The sequence below is a fragment of the Podarcis liolepis genome (assembly GCF_965112155.1).
Source record: "Podarcis liolepis genome assembly, chromosome: 6".
In the NCBI taxonomy this organism is placed as follows: domain Eukaryota; kingdom Metazoa; phylum Chordata; class Lepidosauria; order Squamata; family Lacertidae; genus Podarcis; species Podarcis liolepis.
The window spans coordinates 81,104,329-81,125,405 of record NC_139559.1 but is presented as its reverse complement, the minus strand read 5'-3'; the positions used below and the strand labels follow the sequence as shown (position 1 = coordinate 81,125,405).

Below are 21,077 nucleotides of genomic sequence, written 5' to 3'. Positions count from 1 at the left end.
CATCTCTTTCCTTAATCTCAGTGAGGTGAGCTTCCTTCCCTCTCCCCCAGTTCTGCTATAAGCACAAACATTCTTTTATATATTGCATGCATTATTATAAATATAATATTATGGGATATATGTCCAGGTTTTCAAAAGTAACCCAAAGTATGCATGTAAGGCATTTTTGCTGAGGAAACATACTGCACCGGGTTTGACTCTTTTATATGCATCATGCCTATGATAAACCTTTTTGTATACACATGTAATAAAACAGGCTTTTGTTTTAAAGATCATGCGTCTCAGAGGCAAGTGGGCTCTTGATGTAGGAGAAGGTCTGATGTAAGCATAGCTTGATTGGGTTGGAACGCCATGCAATGCCTAGCACATATCCAGCAGCCATATTCTGAGTATAAACACGTTTATAAAAGGATTCCTCCTCTGTCCGTAGTTGCCAGGCATTGAGCTCCATTCAGTCCTCTGGTTTGGCTTGGCTTCTTCTCAGCATTCCCTGCTCGTATCATGGACGTTTAGCATTGAAACACCTTGTGTGGTGTCTTCCGCTGGGTTTCTTCCCACTCCACAAACATATCCAAAACACTACAGCTGGTTCTGTTTCCTTACAACTTCTGCAGACTGAGATTTAGAACAAGAAGGGGGTATATATATATATATATATATATATATATATATATATATATATATAATCCCATTATTCATTATTTTATATTATTTATTACTTATATCCTGCTTTTCCTCCAAAGAGTACAAGCTTGCTGTCCAGAAGCTGACAGCGGCTCCCGGCTGGTTGCCCAGGAAAGTATAAAAACAAGGGAAGGTTTCTTACCGTCCTTTTTTATTCAGTATTTACAGAGAGAGGCTATAGAACCCAGCCTCTTGGATAATGGCATTGTCCTGAGTGAATCTCCACCCCTGTCTCTCCCACTTCCTCATTCATCACTTCTATGGGTGCTGCTATGTGCCTTGTCTTTGAGCTCTTTGCTCTCCTACTTTCAAGGCTCGCCAGGTTCTGGGAAGGATGGGGGTCTGGAAGGCTTTCCAATGACATCATGTCCATCAGCTGTCACCCCACTTCCTCCCCCCTCCTCTCCCATTATTTCCCAACTTTCCCCCTCCTCTGCCTCTGAGCTGTGACCTCCCGCAAACCACTGTTGTAAGTCTATATTGTCTTCCTCTTCCTCCTCCCTGGAAGGTTCAGGGTGGGGAGGCGGTCTCCACCATTCCTCCTCTGCCCAGTCCTTGACACTATCATACGCCCCTCTCTGTTTGATTCTCTCTCCCCCCCTACTCCATGACCCTGTGAGGTAGGGTAGGCTGGAGAGATAGGGTCCAGGGTAACCCAGTCAGCTTCAGAAGGATGACTGAATATTTGAACCCAGATCTCCCCAACCCAAGTCCAATCAATACAGCATCGTCTCCCTCCACCTTTTCTTTTTAAAATGTCAGAAGCAGTTGTGTGTGGAAGCTGTCTTATAATAATAAATAATAATGATAAATTTTATTTATACCCTGCCCTCCCCGGTCAGAGCCGGGCTCAGGGCGGCTAACACCAATAAAATCACAGTAAAAAACATAATAGGGGAAAAGAAAAAAGAGAAAAAACCAATTTAAAATACAGGTTAAAATGCAATTTAAAATGCAGCCTCATCTTAAAAGTAGCCGATAAATCAAGACCATAAGGGGAGGGAAACATAAGGGTCAGACTGAGTCCAAACCAAAGGCCAAGTGGAACAGCTCTGTCTTGCAGGCCCTGCAGAAAGATGTCAAGTCCTGCAGGGCCTTAGTCTCTTGTGACAGAATGTTCCACCAAGTCGGGGCCAGGACTGAGAAGGCCCTGGCCCTAGTTGAGACCAATCTAACCACTTTGCGACCTGGGACCTCCAAAATGTTGTCATTTGTGGACCTTAAGGTCCTCCACTAAATGGGGACAATACCCCACCAACTTCAGGATGGCCAAAGTCAACCCCATGCCATCTTATTTACAACCAGTCAGAGGGTGGCTCTACTTGTCACTGGCGTTGCCTGCGCCATCTCCCCATCTCCCTGGCATATACCCGACGGGCACTAATCACTCCTAGTGCTCATGAAGAACTGGTGCTGATTTAAGAAGTTAGCCAAGATGTCAGCTGCTGCAAAGAAGGTGCCCCACACCAAGATGATCAACAAAGTTCTCCGCAACTGGTGCCCCTACAACAAGCTGCCTGCAGATTCAATGAATCAGTCCAGTTTTCCTCCTGCAGACGAGACACACTTGTCTGCTTGCCATATGAGGAGTTAATTTCTCAGCCTCTCCCCAATAACACATTGCTGGTGGTGTTTCTGCTGCAATAATTTAATCTGCAGCGGTCTGTGCTGAAGCAGCAACCAGCAAACTGACCTCAAAGTGTTTGAACACATAACAGAAAGCAAGAATATTCTCTTTTTTTAAAAAATTGCAACGTTTACTAGAAGGTTTTAGGCTGTGTTCATATACACACACTTGCCTGAGTATATGCTTCATTGTGCCTCTCTGACAATACTGAGCCGGGTGGAATCTAGGTTCCTATGACATCTGATTAGTGTACATATCATCTTCACTCACCCTCCTTGTTTTTCCAGTGACGACAGTCCGCATTGCCCTGCATGGGAGAAACCAAGTAAGACTAGGAATGTGGCTTTAAAAATACAGATGAACACCACTGATGAATGCAGATAAAAAAAAACTGCATGATAATAATATAACATTGGTGACTCTGGGTTGTGGAAGTGCTGCCATTCCTTCACCATTAGTACTTTTGAAGAAATAATAATGTAACCTTCTGTGGACAGGAACAGCCTAGGTTTGCTTGCCTATGCTCTGGTACCCTCTAGGTTAGGTTACTGCAATGCTGTTTCTGAAGGTGGTTCAGAAATGGTAGCAGGTGCACAAGTCCACAACCAGATTGTTGACCAATGCAAAAGGATCTGAACGCACATCACCAATTCTGACAAAGCTGCAGTGGCTTCTAAGTGGTTTCCTGGCCCAGTTCAAGGTGCTGGTTTTCACCTATAAAGGCTTCTGTGACTCAAGACCCCAAGACCTCAAGGACTACCTCTCCCCACATGAACCAACCCCAACCCAGCACTCATCACCCAAGGTCCTTCTCCATGTTCTCAGAGAACAGGCCTTCTCAGTGGTGGCCCCTTGCTTGTAGAATGCTCTTCCCAGGAAGACATCCCTGGCTCCATCATTACCTGTCTCCAGGTGCCACGCAAAAATGTTCCTTTTCTGCTAGGCCTTTGGCCTTCAATTATCTGTGGCTTCCTTCGTGGGTAAAGTGGGTTAATCCTTCTTTTTTAGATATAAATATGGATGGGTTTTAGCTTTTACTCTCTTTTAGTTTTATATTGCTTTTAATTTGTATGCTGCTTTTTGTAAGTTGCTCTGACTTACTTTTTGTAAAATAACTAAATAAAAAAGTGATTCCCAAGCTGAATTAATAATAATATGAATAGAAAGGAATAGCTCATAGATATACAATCAGGTGCCCTATGGTTTTTAACATCCTCTGTTCAAAAAATGACTTCTCTTCATTTGACTATGGAACAGATATTTACTGCATACAGTTTGGTAGTGTTATGGTGCCATCTACAGATTTTTTTCTAAACTTTCTGTGCATTACAGTACTGCTATACAGAGTATAATTGCTACTTCTTGGTACAGCTTTATTATGTATATGGCTAAAAACAACAACAAAACAACAACAGAGGAAGCCTTTCTATCATGAAACTCTTTGGTTAGCTTAACCCCTATGTTGCCTTCTGTACAAATGTTTGTCTGGGACAGGAAATCATGTTATTTGGATGGTTCCCCCCCCCCCCGATGTATTGCCTAAACTTCCTCTTTCGGACAAGAGTGGGATATTTTGCTTTATGTGCATAGGATGTGGTATTATGTTGCAAGAATCTAATCATTAATTATCATCATCATCATTATTATTATTAATATTACAAAACCTATTATACTGCACAGCATAAGGGAAGAGGTCACAAAAGGATCACAGACACTCACTTGAAGACCTACAAGTCCAAGAAAAGGCAGCTCAAAATAAATGCCCTGTCTTTTGTAACTCTTGAGTTTTCACCACTAAAAGCTCCTGGCTGGTTAAAAAAACCTGTTTCCCATACTTATTCTGTCCAATTTTATTATATATAAGAAATATATAATTACAACCAGTATATTATGATTTACTTTTGCTGATAATTCATATCTCTATCATCTATCTCTATTTCATCTATATCTGTAAAAATTAAATACACCAAAGGATACAAAAGTCCCTTGTGGGAGAAAAATCAAGAAATTGCATCTCAAACTCTTTTCTTTTTTTCTTCCTTTCTTTCTTGAAACAGTGGCAAAGAATCCTACTGCTCCTACTCCCCAAGGTAAGAAAAGTTGTTTATCACATTTATGTTAAATATTTGCTATAGATGGGTCATGATCCAGTTCTATGAGTGGGGTGGGCAGTGGGGAGGGCAATAAGTAAGCTGTGAGGGATTGGGTCAGCTCCCTTATTTGCAAGACAAACATCCAGAATATACATCACAGGCGGACTGGGTTCAGTTACATCTTACAGAGAATGAATATATCAAGAATTTGCTGTTGAAAATCAGATTGCCAACTGATTAAAAATAAATTGAGTTTCGTCAGGAATACAACTACTCACTGCCAATTTTGCTGTGCAAGCCTATAACTATTCCTTGCCCCACTCTTTTTACAATTTTGTTGGGTATTCTCTCTCCCATTTAACCTTTGACCTGCTCCTCAGTCCTGGGAACTATATTTAAGACTTTACTTGGATTAATTCTGACTTAATTGCTTTTTGTCACTTTTTAGTTGTCGTGAATATAGAGCCAATATAGAGTTGGCTGTAGGCATAGTCATGGTTAGGGGAGACCTGTTGAAATTAATGAGATTTACACTGATCTCTAACCTAGGTCCCATAGATTTCTGTTCTGTTCTAAGCATGATCTGGATGTAACGCATAGTAATTAAAGAACAGATTTTCCCTCATTCATGTTTCAGACTTATTTCAGTTCAAACATCTAGTTCAACTTCCAGAAAACTTTTTGAAAGAATGCAGCATTAAAACTTTTTGAAAGAATGCAGCATTACAAATACTAATGGGATTAATTGAGCAAATACACAGGTTGCCCTACAATGCATTTTATCAGGGAAGTGTTCTTAATCTGGGTTAATTTTAGTAGCAAATCCAGAACCTAGCAATGGAAATTGTTCTGGATTAATTAGCAAAGAACACAAGGACTTTTGGATGGGCTCCTGCCGCTTCTTCCATCTTCCATACAGTGTCTAGCATATTTTCAGCCGCAAGGTATTTGTCAGGATTTTAAACTGCCACTTACTTACCAGCTGGCAGCAACTCAGTTTAAGTTTGGTAAGACGGGAGATGTGGGTCTTTTTTGGTTTCTTTTGGACCACCCATGTGGTCCAAAAGAAACCAAAAGGTATAGGTATGTACATATGATCAAGAAGGCTAGTGACATTTTTCGAAGGCTATTGCCATCATGGCCAGCCATGTTCGATTTTTATCCAGAGGGTGTGTTCAGCAGATAAATATCCTTGAAATTGTGAGCTGCACCTGGCAAAGGTAAGAAGTCATGCTCAGTGCTCTTTTTTCTAGGAAAAAGAGGTGCCGGAACTCACCATGAATATCTCCCTTGTTTGCATGGCAATGGCGGCCACTGAGTTCTGGCTGAAAAACAAGCCCTGGCCTTCCATGAGGGGTGTGCAGGCCCCGTGGGTTACCCGAGAGGCGAGGTCGAAGTCCGGTCCATGGTCAAAAGTGCAACATGGAGGCAGTCCATAGTAGCTGAAGCTGGGTGCAGGGCAGGGAGTCGGGTGAAGTCAGGAACAGGCATGCAAGCAGGGAGCCAGGGCGGGTCAGGAGCTCTGGCATAAAAGCAAGTCAGTGTTCAGGTAGGAACTAGCAACCAACAATGTTGCTCCCACAACTTGGGACTGGGGCCGGCCGGCTTTTATCTGCCCCGAGGCATAGGGCAGCCCCGATCCTCTAGTGACTCCCCTCTCCAGGCCTGGAGGCAAGCACTCCTTTTGCGGGAACTTAGTTCCCTCCGCCTCTCTGCCCTGAGCCTCTGTAGCTCAGGAGAGGCTGGAGGGTTACTGGACCCAGAGGCAACCTCAGCCTCCCCTGATGGGGCTGAGAGTGGAGCACCTGCAGGCAATGGGTCCTCCATCACCTCAGGAGCCAGAGCAGACTCAGCTGATGCCTGCACCTGAGGATCCAGCCCAGGTGAGGACCCTTCAGGCTCATGCCCCAGCCCCAGCTGGTTCTGGAGGCGGGGAATCCTGTGCAGGCTGGGATCCCTCAGGTTCAGCATCCAATCGAATCCCAGGCCATCACAAGGAGTTTTGCTGGGATGCACTAGCTAACGGCCCCCTCTGCCATATACCTCTTGCCATGGGCTGCCTCCACTTAGAAAAAAGGTCTGCAGGGAGGAGCCTGTTGTACTTCTTTAGGCGTCCAGTTGCAGATCTCCACCATCACAATACCTTGAGGGAAGAAGACCAGGTGATGGGGACATGTCAGAGGAGGAGGGGCCAGAGGGTGTGGCCCTTCTCTCCCCCTCCTTCATTCATCACTGAGTATCTGAATAGAGCAGGGATGCGGAACCCGTGGCTCTCCAGATGTTGTTGGACCGCAGCTTCCATCAGCCACAGCCAGCATGGCCAGGGCTCAGGGAAGATGGGAGTTGTAGTCCAATAACATCTGGAGGGCCACAGCTTCCCCATCCCTAAAACAGGTCTCCGTACTGAGTGCCAGTCGCAGTTACACATCCCTACTGAGGGCTTGCAAGGGTGGGTATTCTCCTGCCTCCAACATGGCGTACCTCGTCCGTGTCCCATGATATCTGAAGCGAGGGATTTTGTAAACTTGGAGTTGAACTACACGAGACATGGGAGTTCCTTGCTTGGAAGACAAAGGCCCAGATTTGGAGGGTTGAAGTCTACCCTTTCCCCCACACCCCAAGCTGTTGTTATCCATAGAAAGTGAAATGTCTGTGAGATTTTCTCCCTGGGGCTAATAGTGACTTTGGATAGCGATCTGGATTTGGGTTGTTGGACAAGGGCATAGGGTTAGGCACCCCCCTCTTGCAAAGTATGGCTGAGCTCCAAATCACCCTAGCCATCCATGTAGCTGAGGCATCAGATGTTCCAGTTATGGCACTTCCAACACCATAGCCTAATCCGTATTCGTAAGGATGGAATGACAGAACCCTGGAAGCATAATAGTCCTTGTAATTCATCTTGGTTGAACAGACTGCTGGTGCCATTCTGTTTAAGACTCTGCTGTGTAACATGGCTGATTTGTTTATTGCCCTCCCCCCTCACGTGCTCACCATAGGAACTCTTCTTGGCTCTTCTCCCATACTTCCACGCACCACTCCACCCTCACCTGCAAGCACCTCTGAAGCAAAGCCTGGCTCTGCGACCAAGGAGGCAGTGACCCCCACTTACCAGGCCTCCAATGCTTCCGGAATACCTGTTAGCAAAGCAGCTACCACCCCTGCGACTGCTGTCTCTGCCAACGTCACAGGTTTGCTTGGGAGTTTTCTGATAAGAGATTGTACTGCCCCAGGAATACTGTCCTCTCTCGGGAGAGTGGTGGTGGTGGTGGTGGTGGTGGTGGGGAGCCTCATCACATAACTGCTACGTGGCTGGAAACTTTACTTGAATAAGTATGTTGAGTTGCAGTGCAATGGATGTTGAATGGCCGACTCTACAACCATAAAATTAGAGCAGAAATTGGGAGAACAGGCATTGGGGCAGGGGGCTGAGAGGTACGCATGGACAGCTGCTGAGGACAGGAAGCATCTCTGTGTTAGCAAGACTGAAGCTGGCTTTGTGGCTCACTTCACTCATCTTTGCAGAGTTGCTCACACTGGGGAGCTGATCCCATTATGACCTTTTTCTGCTTGGTTAGCTACATGAATGAAGGGGCATGCATGTGAGCTGGGCCAATTGTACTAATGATAGGCTGTCCCCCTCCCCTCCAAAGCGTGGTTAGAATCAGGCTTAAAGTTAAAGGTGAAAGTTAAAGGACCCCTGGGCGGTTAAGTCCAGTCAAAGGCGACTATGGGGTTGCTGCGCTCATCTTGCTTTCAGGCCAAGGGAGCCAGCGTTTGCCCACAGACAGCTTTCTGGGCCATGTGGCCAGTATGACTAAACCACTTCTGGTGCAATGGGACACTGTGACGGAAGCCAGAGCGCATGGAAACACCATTTACCTTCCTGCCGCCACAGTACCTATTTATCTACTTGCACTGGTATGCTTTCGAACTGCTAGGTTGGCAGCAGCTGGGACAGAGCAATGGGAGCTCACCCCATCATGTGGATTCAAACTGCTGACCTTCTGATCAGCAAGCCCAAGAGGCTCAGTGGTTTAGACCACAGCGCCACCCGCGTCCCATAGAACCACCTGGTGAGCCCACACAGTTGATGCTCCAGGTAGCAACCGCAGCATGTTTCACAGTACTGCTGCTGAATTAGCTTTGCAAGAGATCAGGAATGCTGCTTCCTTCTCTGAAGGGTACCCGTTAACCAGTTAATGCTTTGCTGTTGTATCGTAACAATGGTAATAAAAATTATTGCACTTTTGTTACTACAGAGATTGTTCCAACAAGCAGCTCATCCTCCCTCCCTCGCACGGACGCAAACTCTTCCAGCACTCAGGCACTCAGCAGCACTGCTGCCCCTCCTTCACTCTCTCCCTCCACCGTCACGCACGCACCACCAGGTTTGCCATGTTGTTCTTTGCAGTGCTCCTGAGCAATGTCTTAAGTACTGGGCATGAATATTCAGTTTGTGGGATAGTTAAGCATTATCAGAATGCATATATGTTTTGCTTGAGGTTGCTAAGCTGAGGCTGGACCACCACCTCTGAGGGATGCTTTAACATTGAATTCCCTGTATTGGCAGGGATGTCAACCAGGTGATTGTTGAGGTTCTTTTGAAATCTGGATATCTTTAAGCTTTTAATTGCATTATAAAGCTGGGTAGTCATTGGAGGATGCATTCCTGTGTGTCTAGTTTAAAAATATCAAGTCAATGGCCAACTTAGTGCATTTTGGACATCTAACCATGAACATTGACTTCACATGATCTCCTAAACAATGTCATGATTTGCTTGGAAACAAGCTATGAGTGCTGGTTCCAACATCATGCTAAGTCAACGCTTAGCTCAGTTGCTTAGAGTGATCCAAGCTTGAAGAAAGGAGTGAAATGACAGCTATGTTTGTTCACGTGGTTTATGGCTTGCCGTGACACGTGTACACACCCAATTTGTCTTATAGAAGAATTCTCACCAGTTATTCCTGCCCCTTGATACATTAAACCAGGCATGTACTTACCAAACAAATCAATGTACTAAAAGCTAGGATCCCGTGAAAAGGATCATTGGGGGACAAGTTACTTGTATGTATCTTTTTCTGGCGGTGGTGGAGGGTTTCCACATCACTTTATCTACACACTAAGAAAAGCCCCACCTATTTTACCATATTACAGTGGTTTCAAAGGTTCAGAAGCAGGATGAGAAAGAACATTGGGAACCCTACATGAATAGCAAATTCAGGAATTACTTTTGCCAGTGTAAAATTCTTCCTGGAAGTGATTCCATGTGCAGATAGTTTATTTTAAATATTACACTTTTGAAAGGTTAACCTTAATTCCAGTTTTTAGTAAGCAAGGACATAACAAACAGGGAGCATCTCCTTTGCAAACCTCCTGTTTTACACATCCTGTTTTATATGTCTATAATGGTAGGAACTCCTTTAAATGAAACAGTTAACTAAATAAATGCCAGTGGTTCTTATGTAGAATTATGTAGAATTTCCCTGGAGCTTTATGACTCGAGAGTCTAGGCTGCTTTGAACCAAAGAAAGGTTTCACAGCTATGAACAAATATATTATGAAGTTGCTGTTGTTTTTAAGGCCCAGTGTTGTTGAAGTCAGCATTTAATACTGTGTAGTTGGGTAATAAATATTTGCTGTACTGAGGCCAAAAGGTAAGAGCCACATTGCGAGCGCGCGCGCACACGCACACACACACACACACACACACACACGTGTTAACCCAAGAGATGCTGGCCATTTGAGCCATTTCTAATACCACATTTGCCCTGATGTTACAAATTTGTATAAAATCAGGACAGAGTTAATTTGTCTTCCAGTATCTTAAAATCATTTAGAATAGAAAACATTTTTCATTCTCAATTTTAATTGAGTTGATAAGAACACATATAGTTTTATTTTTATATGTATAGTGAGGGAATAATGTGAAAGAAAATACAGAAGAAGAAAACAAACAAAAGAAAAATTGAAATCGTGATACAATTGAGTATATCAGTAATACAATTCTTCCAATAAATGTAGAATTACTCTTGATAAATGGATTCCATATTGTTATATTTATCCAGACACAATCTACACCCAAAAGAATACCTATAGTTTTTAAACTAACCAATGATCTCTCCAAAAAAAGGAGCCATAATCCACTGCATGCCCACCCACCGTGGTAGACTTGTAAAAATGAGGAAGGAAGGAACCTTTATTCATATATCAAAGTGAAATGTTTTGTAGACATCTGAATTATCACTTCTGTTCTTCATTTCGAGTAAGAAATTAAGACTGCAATCTTGTACATACTTATCTGGGATTAAGTCCTACTGAACTAAATGGATCTTACTTCTGAGTTGGTATGAACAGGGAATAACAGTTGCAGCAGCATCTTATGCAAACACCCTCAGAAGTAAGACCCACTCTCTTCAATGGTGCTTATCTGCAGGTCTCTGTGTGTAGGACTGTACTTTATATTCCCATTAAGAAGACTAGTTTTCCTTTTTACAGGAGAAGGAACACATTTTCTCAGCTTGCAGTTCTTCTTCAAGGTTGTTTCCATTCATGGGGATATGGCATCAATAATTGCTGAATGTAACGCTAACGTTCTGTTTATTTCCTGGCAGATGATGGGGATAATTCCACCACGCATACCAACATTTCAGCGTCCTCTGGCACTCCAGCAAACATCCCTTCAGCTCTCTCAGAGACCACCACTGGTCCAATAGGTGACAAACCTGCACACATTTAAGAGCATTGCTAGCACCACATGCATGCATGGCTTTGAATGGCATCCAAATTCCTTTGAGAATGAAATTTTTCCTGTGCAAACACAATTGAAATGAATTGGATTCATGCAGAAATTATTTATGAATTCCAATCCAAGAATCTGGTTTAAGAGCCAAGACTGATATCTGGCATATGAGAAGTGGGATACTGCTTTATCTAAATTGGCATATCTTACCCCAATTCTGGAATGCACTGCAACAAACATAAGAACTTGCTACTTTAAGCAAATTATCCATTTAATTTAGGTGGCTTTCACAACAGACAGCACTTTGCAATCTCTGTTACTGTGTATTTGTCATAAAATTTCATTAACAGCAGAAGACCACAGCACTTGGTCACCAGTCATACTGAAATGTATTGTAACAGTAATTGGAATTGAGGATAATATGAATATTCAAGATTTCACAATAACATCAAAATTATAATAAATTATAATTTAAAAAGGAATTGATCTAAAAGGTTCCTGCTACTTATTAAGGAAAGCTTTGGTGATCATAAAAAGCGTAGAGCTGAGTGATCAGAAAATAAATGAAAGCAAAGCAGGAGCAAAGACTAAATAAAAATAAAAGCAGAAAATAGATGGCAAAAATTATAAATGGTAAACCAACTTGGAAGCACTGCTAAAATATAACTAAATTGTAGCCCTGGGGTTACAATGCAGCAGCTCCACTCACAGAAGAAGAAGAAGAAGAAGAGTTTGGATTTGATATCCCGCTTTATCACTACCCGAAGGAGTCTCAAAGCGGCTAACATTCTCCTTTCCCTTCCTCCCCCACAACAAACACTCTGTGAGATGAGTGGGGCTGAGAGACCTCAGAGAAGTGTGACTGGCCCAAGGTCACCCAGCAGCTGCATGTGGAGGAGCGGAGATGCGAACCCTGTTCACCAGATTACGAGTCCACCGCTCTTAACCACTACACCACACAGACTTTTCTGTGAACAATGGAACGTCCTCTTCCTTTCCTCTTCCCTGCAGTTCCCCCCACACCCTCAAAGGACTTTGGAGGACCCCCTGGAGCAGTTTTTGGAGGTTGGGAGAGAGGAGAGGAAGCAGAGGTCCCATTGAATGAACAGAATTCTGCTCACGAAACCCTGGATTTGGTCACTGCTCTGATGGGAGACCATTTAAGACTCCTAGATTTTCCACCTTGAATTCCATCATGCAAGAAAGGTGGAGTAAGACTATCATTAAACATTTTAAAGTGTTGGATCCCCTAGAAAGTGCTACTGGGCTACACTGCTGAACTACAGCTCCCAGTTCACCCCAGCAAGCATGGCAAACGCCCTGGGATGATAAGAATGGTAGGTCACCAGAATATGCAGGGACAAAGGGTTCCTCACACCTGATATAGGTATTTAAAGGCACATTTTCTTATGGAAGCAGGACAGAACAGTCCTATGTGTACACACTTTTGAAAGTGGCAAATAGACCAATTCATCCATCCCCAAGTCAATGAAAATGTAGGAAAATGTAAGGAAGAATAACTGCCAATGGAATGAAAGCAACGACCCTCATAACTTCACAAGAAAGTTCAAGCGATAAGTCAAACAAACATCACAAAGCGAAAATGGAATTACTGTTTTTCTCCAACAATAAATGTAGACAAACCCCACATGCAGCAGGCCTGCCCCAAGATCAGAGAATAGTGAGGCAATCAAATAAATGTTTGGCTATCTGACAAGCCGTTGAATTAACCTCAGACTGTATCAACGGTTGCAAGCATTTAAATAGCTTATTAGGGAAAATAATTTACACTTTGTCAGAACCTGTCTTCTGAGGACAGATTAGTAGAAAATAGAAAATAGGAAATGCGGAAAATAAAATAAACTTTTGAGGCTAAGATTATAAGTAGGCGGTTTCAGTGGGAAATTGCTAGTTTTGCAAAACATTTTTAGTCATCTTGCAGTGACCTAAGTTGTCACGTCGTTTTGAACAAGTATGACAATATACAGTAAGGATGCAGACAAGTTTGTTGAGAGGTCCCACTAGGGAAAGCGTGCATTAGATTGCACTATTACTAATATAAACTATTTGCCCAATGATATGATGTTTTAATTTACTTGGCTTTAATGTAGCACAAAGAAGTCGACAGGGTGGGCCCAAGATTAGGTCTTCTGGAGAGGGTACCACCCACCAAAAGGCTGAGATGGTAGGGGAACTCAGAGATGGGACTTAGCCATACAGAATCTCTGTAAGGTGCAGGTGCAATATAAAGTCCAAATAACCACATTTTGAGACTTAAGCATCAGCAACAGAGTTCAGGTGCTCTTGCATAAGGTCTAATTTCATTTCAATAACGTTTACACAGGAAATGTTTTTTGGGGGAAACCAATAAAAAATGTTGTAGTTTTGTGGCTGTAAGAGTTTGCTCTGAAGATGCTACTGCCCTGACATGATGTCTACCCCAATATAAGAACAGACAGGTGACAGAAACTCCCGGCAAACACCAAGCATTTGTAGGGCTCAAGTTACCATGTCTCAGTTATGGGGCCACCTTTACTGTTGTTTAGTCGTTTAGTTGTGTCTGACTCTTTGTGACCCCATGGACCAGAACACGCCAGGCACTCCTGTCTCCCACTGCCTCCCGCAGTTTGGTCAGACTCATGTTTGTAGCTTCGAGAATCCTGCAACTGACTAGGACCGCTGCAACCAGTAGCAGCCCAGTGTAACAAGGCCTTGGAGACTGTTCAGCTGCCAAGAGACCAATTGCCTCAGAGCCACAAGTGGAGGAATACTGTCTTCTGGATACTATATTAGCTGTGGTTGAGGTTTGCTGGTGCCTGCATGTATTCGCTGGGCCTGGGGTGCATATCATATCAGAGCAGCAAGGTCTGTAGGCCACACCTCAAGTACGGTATACTGCATTTACCTCCATTTCAATGCTATTTCATTGGTCCCCAGTAATTATGCAGTATTTCAATTATTCAATGCAAAGTATAGTTAACCGTGTTTATGCTTAAATACCATGAAAAAGATCAAAACCATAGTATAAAAGGTACGATGTTATATAGATATTTTAATGATGGAAGCTTATATTTTAATGTCTTAAAGTAATTGGTTTTTATGTTTTGTAAGACACTTAGAAGCTTATATTGGCACTAAGCAGTATATAAACACACAGACATATACATACTGTATGTGAATAATTATTTTCTGTTTGATACGTTTATAATGAAGAGCCTTCTAAGATTTTATCTTCTTTCTTACAGCTACTCCCGTGGACTGCAGTAAGTTTTAATGTTTTCTTGAAGATGGGACCCAGCTTGTTAGACGTCCTTTTTGTTATTCTCGAGGAAACAGATAATTCTCAAGAACGATAATGAAATACAGAAAACCAGGCATTAAAAATGTGCCTGTAAATTGCAAGATTTGGGAGTCACTAGCAAATAATGGGACCATTCACATATATGACTCATGCATACAAGAAATATCTTTGAATATCCATATAATATGTAAGCTAAATATGTAGCTAAAAATTGACCATTCCTTTTCATTCCCTGAACTTCATGAAGGTCAACAGCTGTGGCCTCCCAGAAACTTGAGGTTCTCCTGTATTTTGCAGCCCCTTTTACACAAACAGCAGTCAAAAGATCAAAGGGCTATGAAGCACAAGCAGTGGCAGATCTGAGGGCTTCAAATTTCAACGACGCCCTGTGCAATTCCAAAATTTGGTGCCCCCCCCCGCCTCTCACCTTCCATTCTGCAGCATAGTTACGTACGGTGCCCCTGAGGCTCTGTGCCCAGTGCGACTGAATTAGCCAGGCTCTCCTAAATCTTTCCCTGGCGCAAGCCAAACTTGGCAGAGCTGCAGGGCATTCCCCACCATACAGGTAGCTGCTGAATCAACAGCCTTGCTTTGTTTAGTGGCTGGGATGGCAGGACAGGAAAGGGCAGAGACTGGGGGAGAAATCTTACAAATCAGAGGTTCGTTTTTAGCTGGTTCTTTAGGAGAAGGGAACACAAGTAGACCCAGAGAGTTGCAACTCAACAAAGCGTATTTATTGTATACATTAAAACTGCAGTCCCTAATACACACACACACACACACACACACACAATCTCTTGTAAAGTTGTTATTAGTATTCCAATATACCCCCAATAGTAGCCAAATTATTATAATAATTAATTCCCAAATTATACAATTATCAAAATGCCAATCAACTTCCAATTATACATTTTATTTAAAGTGGCTCCCCGCATGGTGGATTGAGTTCATTTCTGATCTTATATCACTGTGTTCTATAATCTTCATATCAGTTACATTTCAGTTATAAGTCATACACACACACATTCTCAATCATACTCACCAACTTTACAGCAGTAGCTGAACAGTAGCTCTTTCCAAAGCAACGTGAGAACTAAAACACAGGTGTCCTTCAAAAATCCAAATTTTGCTGTGTAGCACTCCAACTGACTGCTGCTTACAACAACACCGATACTTGGTGTGGGTGTGGGTGTAATATGTGTAGATTAGTCAAAATATGTGTTTATTAGGATAAAATTGCACTAAATTGATCAAGGGTTTTTCTTTTAAAACCACAAACTGCTGAAGAAATGCAGAGAACTGAACTTACAAAAACTGGAAATGGAGACAACCAATATTGACAAGTCCTTCCATGCCTAGGAAGGGGACAGGATCACTGGAGCTGCTGCACCAATTGGGTCAATGGATTCCAGGGGCTTCTGCTGGCTGCTGTTGTTGGGGATCCTGCCAGAGGCACTTTTGCCTGTCTGTAGATGTGTGTGTGGAGAAGTGCCAAACCAATAGAGTGATGCTGGCATGGCTGGCAGGAGGCCACCTAGGCTGTGCAGGGGGACAGCTCTGCCCAATCACATTCCACCCCACCCCAGCCTGACACAAAGGTGTTTTTTTATGGGGGAATTGCTCTGTTGATGAGCCTCCGATGGCCATTATATATATTGCTGATGAGCTGTGCTTGGCTTGGTGAGTCACACAGGTTGGGCAGATCTGGTTAATGAACTGAAATATTACCAGTATGAACTGAAGGAAAACAAGCAGCTGCAAATCTAAGTAATCAGCAGAAGGACAGTTTCTCTCACCTGTAGTGCACATACTGTGCCTCTCTTTAAACTGTTAATGCACATTAAACATTATTTGTGGTTTGATTGTTTTTAACATGTTTCAGTGCAACAAGCATTTAAACATATCTCTCATCTCTTAGGTCGTATAAACATTTCAGTGGCTCGTTATGAGTACAATTCACAGGGTGCCACTGCAGAACTGAAAGTTACGAAGGGGCGAGAGCTGCAAAATGTTAGCTGTGAAAATGCCCACTGTACTTGGGACAAGGACCGAAACACGCTTGCTGGACTTCAAGAATGTGACGAATACAAGATAGTAGCATCTTTTAATGGATGTGATGATTTAATATTCCCAGTTTATGTCCCCCCGGGTAAGATCAGATACTTCTCATTTATTTAAGCAAAATCTGCCTTCTTGTTTTTCAGCCACTCTGATGAGCTGTCCTCCCCCCAGTGCTAAGTTATTGGGAGAACGTAACCTGGGGGTATGTCAGAGGGCTAGAGAGGGTGCGGGAAGTCAGTTTTAATTTTTTTGGTGTCAACTAATATACTGGTTTTCAGTTTCTCACAATAACAGGCTTTTAAAGCTAAGCAATGTTTTTATTTCTCCTTCCATCGTATCTCATAGTCATGTAACACATAAAAGTACACTAATTCAATATGAACACTGAAAACTGTGTTGGATACTCATTTGGGGTAAAATGATGCAACCCACTAAGCAATGTATTATCCAGCATGCTTTTAAAACTGAAAAAGAAATACTGAACAGAATGTCATTGTGATATTTTTCTCCTTTTTCTTTATTTGGAAGAAACCGATAAGTGGAAACTAGAAGAACCTAAAAAAAGTAACACCAGTGTGACTTTATCTTGGAACAATCGCAGATATGATAAGCATCATTGCCATTTAAGATATTCCTGTCGCTGTCATCCTCATGGTAGGAGATTTTGGAAGTTTTTGCATTTCTGTCTTTATTGGCTGGATAATTAAATGCACTTTATTGGGGACCTTTGTTTTTGTGTCCTATGTATGGACGTATTTAGAAATAAGTGTAGAGAGGTGGAAAGGCAAGCAAGTCTGGTAAAGGTATGAGTCTCTCTCTCTCTCTCTCTCTCTCTCTCTCTCTCTCTCTCTCTCACACACACACACACACACACACACACACACACCTTAATGAAATAGCAAGAAGAAATACCTCCTGCTGTCCAGAAGGATCTTACTCTACACGAGTGGTTTCAAGTCCTTAAAAAATCACAAGTTGTTGATAGTTTCTCCAGGTTTGATTACTGTAGATAACAAGGGTGCAATATTTTGTGTGAAACATTAGATATGGATGGTGCCAAAGAAGTGTAGGCTAGGGGAGACCTAAAACATATAGCTACAGTCAAATAGCAGCTCACTTGGAGGTGAGGTCAGGGGAAGGAAGAGGGATCTTGTCAAAGTGGCTCACCATAGCTCCAGTTCTTATCAGCAAGACAGTGGGGTAGCATGTTCTTGTTTATTTGTCAATCAAACTAACCTACATGACCCTCCATATCTTCTTGGACTCAGCTCCCTCAAGCAGCATGGCCAATGGTAAGGAAATTCCCCATCCATGGCATAGATGCTTCTGGATGCCTGAAGTACGGAGCAATGATGTTTTGCAATTTCTTATAGGTAAGAATTTTCGGACCACTGAAGAGCAGAATGGTTGTACAGTGACAGGTTTATCACCCAACAAGAACTACAGTTGTTTATCAGAATTATTGTTTCATGGCAATATTGTGAAAACTGGCAACAAACAGCTAACAACAGATTATGGAAGTGAGTATGACAACATGATGCTTAGTCACTTATGAACTTGCCTTCATCCCAGAAACTAAACTATTACAACGATGAAGGGTATCTATGTGCACATATAAATAAAAGCATACAAATGGGATTCAATGTATTACCGTGACAGATTATAATCTGGGCAGGAGTGCCTGATCCAAGTTTGGAGGCCCTTGGGTAAGATGTCCATGGTGGGCCCCTTCTCCAGCTAGGTCCACCTTCTTCTCCCCACTGTTTATTTTCTGGCCTTCCTGAGACAAAACTGCATGGTAGTCCAAAGGGAGCCACAAGCAGAGTCTCCTGCTCTTTCTCCTTAATCCTGTCACTACACTTTCACTGAGAGGACAGGGGAAATGACAGTAGGGATGGACAGATCAATCATAAGTCCATCCCATTCCATCCATCCATCCATCCATTCATTCATTCATTCATCTATCCATCCCTGGCCCTACCTACTGCTTTTTAAACATTTTTATATCTTTAATTGCTTAGTAGTTTTTGAACTGTTAAACTGTTAAAGATCAGGAAGAACCTTCCACCATTAAGAACTGTTCAACAGTAAAACTTTGACTTTCTCGGAAGGTAGTGGACTGTCCTTCACTGGAGGTTTTTAAGCACAGGTTGGATGGCCATGGGTCATAGATGCTTTGGTTGAGAATTCTGCATTGCAGGGGGTTGGACTAGATGACCCTTGGGTCTCTTCCAACTCCATGATTCTGTGATTCTATGAACTATCACTGGGTTCCTGAATAATTTTTAAAAGAGTCCCGCCCCCCCCCCCCGCTAAATTCCTGCATCAGCACCTGGCAAGCCTGAAGATATTTCATGGAATTCAAGTAATTCTACAATAGAAATCACGTGGAAGAAGCCACAGTCTGAAGAAAACGGCCCTATTGATGGGTACATGGTCTGCCTCGGGGACCACTGCAGTGAAAAAGGTAGGTACATTTTGCATCATTTTGCCAGAAAGCATATTAAGTGTGTGTGTGTGTGTGTGTGTGTGTGTGTAGAGAGATTTTCTGATCTGCTTTGTGGCCCCTGGATCAGGCAGACCCATTCTGTGATTCTCTGGGGGGGGTGACCCCCACCACTCTGTCCCACATCCAGTCCTGTATCAAGGAGGTGGGGGGTTAATCTTAAATCCTAGTTAAACAGATGGGATGGAGGGGAGAGCAGTGGGGTTAGATCTTGCAGGGTGCTGCTTGCTTGCGAGTTCCTTCCCTGCATTGAAGCCCTTAGTGAAGGTAGCAGCACCCTGGGAATCATTTTTAATGTTCTGAGGATGACATTTATTTTGGGGTATTTTTAGATCATTTTAAAACTATTTTACTGGGGGTGTGCTTTGAAGAGTTGATTACAAGCCAACAGCCCTGGCCCTCTTTTTTCTAAGTATTCCCCTAACACACAGGCTGCGGGAAAATTTCTCCATTGATTTATAGGGGTTCACCAGTGATCAGAGCCATTTTCTGATTGGGAGGTAAATACCGTATTTTTTGCTCTATAAGACTCACTTTTTCCCTTCTAAAAAGGGGAAATATGTTGTGCGTCTTATGGAGCGAATGCTGGCTGCACAGCTATCCCAGAAGCCAGAACAGCAAGAGGGATTGCTGCTTTCACTGCACAGAGATCCCTCTTGCTGTTCTGGCTTCTGAGATTCAGAATATTTTTTTTCTTGTTTTCCTCCTCCAAAAACTAGGTGCGTCTTGTGGTCTGGTGCGTCTTATAGAGTGAAAAATACGGTAGATCAGCTCATTTTTGAGAGAAATGGAAATCAAGGAGTGCTTGCGCCCATCTCTGCCTTCTTGGCTCTGAAGCAGTGTCTCTTCTCATATGTTCTTCCATGCGCCTTGAGGTCTATTCCAAAGAAGGCCTATTCAATATTCTTTTTATTTGCACAAAGAAAAGCAGTCTGGGAATGTTGGGGTGGACTTTTGTGCACACCCCTCACCCCACTTCCAGTTTAACTTTCCACGTGTTCAAGCAAATGCCTGAACTGTAATGTTATGTATTGTTGAAAGCTGGCTATTATCTGTATTGATGGTTTTATCTTGTTCCATTCCATGTAATTTCTAATCTTTTAAAAATGTTTTTTTTAATTAGAAAATACAGATAATGTTTCAAAGAAGACCAGTTATATATGGAATGACTTAAAGCCCTACAAAAATTATAGTGTCTATGTCTGGGCATACACCAAAACACAGAATGATGCAGTACTGGAAGGGCAACGAAGTAGCAAGACAATTCCCACTAAAGCAGCAAGTAAGTTGTGTTCTCAAATATTGTGCTAACGCTATGACTAAAAGTCCGTCCCCCCTATTTTAAAACTTGCTACATACATTGCTACATAAAACTGCTACTGTACGCATTGCAGACTACATATGAACAGCTGCATCTAAATTTATCTATGTGGAAATCATTCATTTTCAACATTTAATGCATGAAATTTATAGGAATGATTGGAATAATTTCCTGTGAAATAAATTGTTATTTCCCCACCCTCTTGGGTTATAACCAAGCATCATCTGACTTATCAGAATGGCTCAAAGTTATTGATGATCAGAGGTCTATAACATCTACCTACATGTTCGTTCTCCGTTACGTTTGGTGGTTGTGATGGAACCAAAGGAGGTTGTGCTACATACTTGAGGTCATATTTTGTCCCAGACTATAGGAAAGCATTTATACTAATTTGTATAAATGTTCTGTCATCAGCTATGTTGGAAGGAATACTTGTGCCATGTAAAGAGGGGTGTTTGGGGTGACTTTTGGAGGAATGTTGAAAATATGTTCATTAAAAACAAAGGAGCAAGCAAAAACAAAAAGGCCTGTATGACTTGACAGGAAGAAGACATTTTCTTTATTTTTCCTGGGTGGACTAGAGCAGTTTGTTGTCATGAGGTGATAATGAAATACCTCTAAGAGTGCAAATATTCTGGTTGGAAAAATGGTCAGGCTAGTCCTTTGCTTACTAATAAAAGCTTCCTCTAACTCTAAGATGGGTGGTGCTGTGGGTTAAATCACAGAGCCTAGGACTTGCCGATC

At 42.6% G+C, this 21,077-nt stretch overlaps 1 protein-coding gene across 8 annotated transcripts in view; it reads left to right on the top strand.

Moving 5' to 3' along the window:
- The window catches only part of PTPRC (protein tyrosine phosphatase receptor type C), an 80,332-nt gene that overhangs the window by 36,152 nt on the left and 23,103 nt on the right, over positions 1 to 21,077 (top strand). Inside the window, exons 3-12 of one of the 8 annotated variants that reach the window (XM_083506718.1) lie at positions 4,369 to 4,401; positions 7,401 to 7,592; positions 8,664 to 8,792; positions 11,017 to 11,118; positions 14,390 to 14,407; positions 16,364 to 16,594; positions 17,035 to 17,160; positions 17,880 to 18,026; positions 18,836 to 18,973; positions 20,145 to 20,294. In XM_083506718.1, coding sequence (XP_083362844.1) covers positions 4,369 to 4,401; positions 7,401 to 7,592; positions 8,664 to 8,792; positions 11,017 to 11,118; positions 14,390 to 14,407; positions 16,364 to 16,594; positions 17,035 to 17,160; positions 17,880 to 18,026; positions 18,836 to 18,973; positions 20,145 to 20,294 — 1,266 coding nt within the window. Of the gene's footprint in view, positions 1 to 4,368; positions 4,402 to 7,400; positions 7,593 to 8,663; positions 8,793 to 11,016; positions 11,119 to 14,389; positions 14,408 to 16,363; positions 16,595 to 17,034; positions 17,161 to 17,879; positions 18,027 to 18,835; positions 18,974 to 20,135; positions 20,295 to 21,077 lie in introns of all 8 variants that reach the window. The other 7 variants (XM_083506717.1, XM_083506720.1, XM_083506719.1 and 4 more) reach the window with 7 other exon arrangements.